The sequence below is a fragment of the Psammomys obesus genome, unplaced genomic scaffold (assembly GCF_907164565.1).
Source record: "Psammomys obesus unplaced genomic scaffold, mPsaObe1.curated_primary_1811, whole genome shotgun sequence".
Lineage (NCBI taxonomy): Eukaryota > Metazoa > Chordata > Mammalia > Rodentia > Muridae > Psammomys > Psammomys obesus.
The window spans coordinates 13,874-20,688 of record NW_026585843.1 but is presented as its reverse complement, the minus strand read 5'-3'; the positions used below and the strand labels follow the sequence as shown (position 1 = coordinate 20,688).

Sequence of the window (6,815 nt, the reverse complement as noted above, 5' to 3'; positions counted from 1 at the left end):
ACACCAAAAAAGTAATATGCTTTAGAGAAATGCTTTAGAGCCAGTGTTCTATTGCTGTGGAGAGACACCATGACCATGCAAGTCTTACAGAAAAAAAAAAAAAAAAGGCATTTAATTGGGGCTGGCTCACAGTTTCTGAGGTTTAGTCCATGTCCTCATGGGGGGGACATGGCAACACACAGGCAGACATGGTGCTAGAGCTGCTGAGGGAGAGTTCTATATCTGGATCTGCAGGAAGCAGGAGGAAAGGGCCCTGGGCCTGCTTTGGGCTTTTGAAACTTCAAAGCCCACTCTCCCATCTCCCCCACTCCTCCCTTTCACCCTGCCCCTCCCCCATGACACCCTTCCTCCAACAAGGCCACGCCTTCTAAAGTAATGCCACGCCCTGAGAACTAAGCATTGAAATGTGTGAGCCTGTGGGGACCCTTCTGGTTCAAACCACCCCAAGGAATAATAAACCTGTCGAATAGATAACTTTGTGTGAAATTAATTAATAGAAACAAAAATAAAATACATTCTTTGTTATTATATTTCTCTGATCTGTCATGACAGTACTCATTCCTGCACCTGTTAGTGAAAGTGTGTGTTAGTAAAGCAACTACTGTGTACAGCTGGCTGTGGTGCAGTAAGAACAGGTAGAAATGTTCCGTGTCTCCTTCTCACTTCAGAGAGTCCAGCTAAGTCAATGTGCCCAGAGGACTGGATTCCGCACAGACATAAATGCATACATTTTTCTCAAGTTGCCAACACTTGGAAGGAAGGTCTGGATGACTGTAATCAGAAAGGAGCCACTTTGCTGCTTGTTGAAGACCGAGTAGAGCTGGTAAGTTGTTCAACAAAATAGAGATGTTAGCTGTTCTTGAAGCTACACCACTGTCTAGACTTACACATGCTCCATGCAAAGGAAGTGGGGACTTTAAGGAAGCTCATAGTCTGAGAGACTTAAGACATGGAGCCAATAACTATGTATGGAAGGCGAGTGTCCTAGGATCATAAATATGGGCACAGATTTCACAAAGGAGGAAGAATAACTGGACACTCAGGTCAGAGACAGGTGACCTTGAAATAGGTTTCAGGAGTCTGATGGATGAGTCACCCAGACACAGTCTCAGGGTTAAATCCTAAACTGTTTTGATTGTAGAGATTCCTACAGGACTGGGTAAAGGAAGGAGGCCTTTCATTTTGGATTGGACTAAGTTACAAATTGCTGGACAAGACCTGGAAGTGGATAAACAACTCTGCTTTAAGCTCTGATGTGTGAGTATAGAGAAGCTAACTCAAATATTCACTTCTACTGTGGGGGCTTTTAGGGGGCTGCTGCTTGAGCTTAATAATGAGGACATGGAGACACCTGTATAGCACAAGCCTGTTAGCCTTTTTGCTGGAGGCAGCTAAACATCTACTCAGGAGGACTCGCCTGCCACCATACCTCCCTGCTCTGCTCCCATTCTTCCTCCAGCACCAAGTTCCAGCTCTTTTTTTTTTCCTTTTTAATGTAAATTGGTGTTTTAACTGCATGTGTGTCTCTGTGAGGGTGTCTGATCCCCTGGAACCAGCCACTTTTTCATCCAAATTCCTCTCCTTTCTGATACCAAAACTGCTTATTAGCCTAGTGGGAATGGTTCCACAGTTTACTCACCTGAACCAATCAGCAGCAGGACCACACCTGTCTATCTTTCAGTATCTCTTGGGCAGATTGAGGGCTAAGTGACCCCTTCCCCAACCCTCCAGCAGCTTGATTTTTAACATGATAATCCCAGAGAACCAACATTTTGGGCAGGTGAGGAAGCAAATGACATTTACATAGTAGAGAGCAGATTTTGTGGACTATAGAGGACAAAACCGTAGAACCCGTCAGCATCTGTGGCAACGACAGGGGCACACGTTCATAGCCACTTGATACACAATGTATGGGAGTAGGTTACCCCAACACATCTCAGGTTATCAGGGCTATAGGGCTCTAACACTGATAGCTAAGATTAAAAAGGTTCAGAATAGTCTGAAAATATGATTCCCAGGGTGGTTGAAATTCTTCACATATGAGAAGATACCAGCCTTATAAAAAGTGACATGGACTGTCTTAAGCAGCACATTTTAAACTTTGGTGAAAATATAGCACAGGGTGCCTTCAGATCAGTTTGTATGGTCCCAACCAGTTGAGCATGAAATAAAATAAATAAAATAAAATAAAATAAAATAAAATAAAATAAAATAAAATAAATCAGTGCAGAGCTCTGACATCTGAGAGAAAATACCTACATATTAACCGTTGTTTGATAGGATATGATAAAATTGTGTATAATCAGCTTTTTGTCATTGAAATAAAATATCTAAGATAAACAAGAATGGAAAGATGATTAGGAATCGTTTATTTTGAAGTGAAGAAGTCTCAGTCCTTGATCTGCTGCTCCATTGCTGTGATTGCTGTGATAATGCAGAACCTCAGTGGAAGGGCAGAGACAAGCAAAGCTGCTCATCTCGCAGTAGAACACAGGGGCAGAGAAGAAAGGAGACACAGGGGCAGATAGGCCTTTCAAAGGCAGGGCCCCTTCCTGTGAGGGTCAATTCATTCAGCTGGAACTCATGACTTAGTTAATCCATTGACAGAATTAACGTCCTCATGCTCCAGTCACCCATGGGTGGCATCACCTGCTAGAAACTGAGGTCTCAGTAGGTGCCCAGTTAGGGCATACTTGGCATCTAAGCCATAAGTGTGTGTAGATCACAAAGCAGTCAAGAGGTATTTGCTCTTCGGTGTCTCATTTTCTTACTATGGGAGACTGCATGGGAGATTTCAGTGGGAGAACTGATGCTTCATACTTAAGTTATATATTTTAACAAAATTCATAATTACTAGCATAACAAGGAGCAATGTATCACCACTGCAGAGGCAGGAGGACCTGGAGAACAGTCTCACACAACAGCTGACTTTATTTAGAGCAGCAGACAATTTATACTGAGGGTTAAGAAAGCTCAAGCTGAATACAATAACAAAGGCAAGCTGGCATGGCAAATGCGGTTTTCCAGAGAAGCACAGAAAGAACAGTTTAAACATTATCAATCAGTAGTAATAATCAGTCTGAAGTAAAGTCACCTTTTTTCTGCTGCACCTAGTAGAGCACAAAAACACATCCAAGAACATTTCATGTTTTAAAGAAACAAGACTCAGGTTTTTTTGTTTTGTTTTTAGTATTTTATTTATTTATTTATTTATGATTTATATAGTATTTGACCTGCATGTGTGCCTGCATGCCAGAAGAGGGCAACAGATCTCATTTTTTTTAGATGGTTATGAGCCACCATGTGGTTACTAGGAATTCCTAAAATTGAACTGAGGATCTTTGGAAGTACAGCCAGTTCTCTTAAACTCGGAGCCATCTCTCCAGCCCCAAGTCACAAGACTCTTGTCCTGTTTTCTTGGAGTGTCACACAAGCACCTCAAGCACTCCGGCCGTGACATGACAGAACAAGTTCATGTTTTTCATAAGCAAAAGCAGGCAGGATTCAATCAAATTTCTGTATAGAAGAAGACATTTCTGTAAAGAAGAAGAAATTACATTGCTTCTAATTTTTTTAAGAAGAAGGTATTATATTGAGAACCATTTTTTATTAATTGTGCTGGTGAGTTTTACATCAGCTTGACAAAAGCTAGAGTAATCTGGGAGGGGGGGAGGGAGTCTAGCCAGGCTGAACATGGCAAACATGGTGCCAGCAGGCCTTGGCCTTTTTCCTCATTGCTCTGCCTTGCTAAAAACTGTTCCAAATCTAGCCACCAAGGTCTTTTCCCTTATTTGGCCACTTCCTCACCTGAGGCTGACTACCAAGGTTCAGTTATCAAAGTATTAAAGCCCAGCAATCAAAAGACCCCCTTTGGTTTACGAATGCCCAATTAAACTGAAACACCTCATTTGAACAGAGGGTTTTGCCTCGTACCTTATAAATTGCCGATACCTGTCTCCTCTCTGCTCCTTCATGGTCCCTGCCTCCTGCTTTATGGCCTACTTGAGTGCCTGCTTTAACTTACCTTTGTGAAGGATTTATTGGAACTATAAGTGAAATAAATCCTTTTCTTCCTAAGTTGATTTTGGTCATGTTGTTTTATCATAGAAAAGGTATCATAGCAAAGTGTTTACTCAAGACACAAATCTTGAGTAAATTTATGCAAATTGTACAAGTCAATACTTTAAACATTCCTTTTTATCATTTAGAATAAAAATGATTGAAATTTATAATACTGAAACATATAGATATATGTTATATGAAATATAATAATATATTAAGTTTAGAGATTGTTAAACACATTGTTAACCTAGAGAGCAAATGTTGACAGTATACAAGACCATATTTTGAATTTTTTTTCAAAAAGTAAGACTTTAAAGTGGGAATTATTTTAAAACAAATGTTATGGGTTAGAATATATTTACAAAAACAAAAATATACACATCTTGTTTCATAAAATCTATCCTGATTTTTTTCTAATGCTTTGAGTGTCGTATTTAGGGTTACTGTTGCTATGACCAAAGCAAGTTAGAGAGGAAAGAGTTTATTTATTTGGCTATGCTTCCATATCCCTTCTCATCACTGAAGGAATCCAGGACAGGAACTCAAGCAGGGCAGGAACCTGGAGACAGGAGCTGAGACAGAGGCCATTCTGCAAAGTGAGCCTCAGAGTCAATCAGAAAGTGCTTGGTTACTTCCGAAATAGTCCTGCCAGTATTGCAGCAGCATATAAGCGGGTTGTTGTAGCTTGTGGGATCCACAGATAAGTTGGACACTGATGAGTCTTCTCAACCAGAAACCTGCACAGCACTTTCCAGTGTGTGTGTGTGTGTGTGTATGTGTGTGTGTGTGTGTGTGACTTAATTAGGCTTTTATGTAACGTGTTTACATTATTGTGATTCACAGTGATAATAAAACTGTAAGATATCTGAAGTGTATGGGTTCAGCTCCGTCCATCTTTCATTTTACCATGAGTATAAAATGACCACATGTCAATGACCAGGTAAGCCTGGAGGCTGCTGAGCTACGGTAGAAAGAGCATCAGTCAAGCCCTGCTTTTGTTTTAACTCTCTTACCCTGGTTTTTTGATAAGGAAAATATAACCAATTTTCCTGCATGTTTATTTGGCGAATTGATAAAATAATGTTAGCGATCTCCAAAGGCCTGATGGGAGATGGCCTAGGAAACCTTAAAAGCATTTTGAACAGATTGGTGTAAGGAAATTATCTTTAAACTTGAAGAAAGTCCTGGATCATGAAGAAATAAGACAACGGCCATTTACAGTGGAGGGAAGTCTATGCGATGACTGCTAGCATACAGGAAGTTGGGTTAGAGCAGACTTGTCTCTCAGGCCCAAAGGGCTCCATGAAGAAATGACAAAAGGAAGAAAGAACAGTTATAAGAAAGCCCCAGGCACTTTCGTACACCACCTTCTGTTTACAATGAATCGGTGCAATCTGAACTCATCTCTTCTACAGTTAACTCTATTTTTTCCTGTGTTGTTTGGATTCTAGTTCACACCTGAGCCATGTTTGAGTATTAAATCAAATGCCCACAGGCATAAAGGGCCATGATTAACACATGGCCTTACCCTCTTTCCTCTGTAGATCCGGTGAGCTCAGTCTGCATGTTAAACACAGTCACTGAGCACCACCGTGTTTAACTGTTGTCACTGTACATATGAACGCCTTCCCCAAGCACTGGCTGGTTATAGCAATACATTCAGGAAACAGGAGCTCGGGAAAGTGAGGCGGCTCTTTTTCTTGCATGAGATGTTAGCAGTCCAATGAGATGCAATCCTGCTTCCAAACTTTTTTTTCATCATATGAATATTTTTTTCCTGAAAGAATTCTTCTCTAGTTGAAAGTAAAATTGAAAAATATAGAGGAAGATGTGTGCAGATAAGCCTCCATCTTTAATGTGGACACGTGTTGTTACTCTGTGTATGGTGCTTAAACACTGTGGATTCTACAGTCCTTAGACGTCTAGATGAGAAGATGGCCAATTCAGGATATCTAATAGCAGCTGTTTTCTTCCTCCTCAGATTACAAGTCACTGGTGAAGGTAAAGAAGGCAGCTGTGGTGCCATCTCAAAGGACAAAGTGGTTTCTGAGAGCTGTGTTTCAGACAACCGCTGGATCTGCCAAAAGGAACCAAAACGTGATACCATGTGCAATGACTCCTGACTGCAAATCGCATCTCGATTACTTAACCATGCACAGCAGATCTCCGCGCTCAGTCTGTCTCTGCTTTTCTCTGCTTTCTGCCCTCCCAGTGCACATAGTGGCACAAAGCATGGACTCTAAAAGCACCATGATGCTTACAGATAACTTATTCTGTAAATGTGAATGGACAGAGAAACAGATGTGCCATTCTAAGAGAGGTGTTCTGTGAAAAGAAGCCCAGGCAGCTGAAGGGCTCCAGATTCAAATCCTGGAAACCATGACCTTCACTGTTTGTGTCTGAGCTCATCTGCAAAGCAGCCACAGAAAACTATTTACAAAATCATTATTAAAATACTTGCAATGCAGGAACTGGTGGCTCTGGGAAGGTTGAGCCAGGAGGGTCATGAGTTCAAGGCCAGCCTCAGTGTGGTGGATTAAATGATAAATGTCCTCCATAGTCTTGAGCATTTTCCCACTATGTTCCCAGTTGCTGGCACTGTCTGAGGGGGTTCAAGGAGTGCAGCCTTGCTGGAGGAATGTCACTGGAGGTGGCCTTTCCACAGCTTTTACTTGTAGCTTGCTCTGCTTCATACTTCCAGTACAAGATGGCAGCTTTACTCCAGCTGCCATGCTTTCTGCTTTCTTGTCTTT

At 41.4% G+C, this 6,815-nt stretch overlaps 1 protein-coding gene across 1 annotated transcript; it reads left to right on the top strand.

Moving 5' to 3' along the window:
- Positions 1-626: 626 nt before the first annotated feature.
- Positions 627-6,225, top strand: LOC129670884 (killer cell lectin-like receptor subfamily B member 1B allele C; the record flags this gene model as incomplete). The annotated part of the gene is made up of 3 exons (XM_055599498.1): positions 627-823; positions 1,142-1,257; positions 6,044-6,225. Coding segments are annotated over 3 exons (455 nt in total), but the record flags the coding sequence as incomplete, so codon positions are not given.
- Positions 6,226-6,815: the final 590 nt, after the last annotated feature.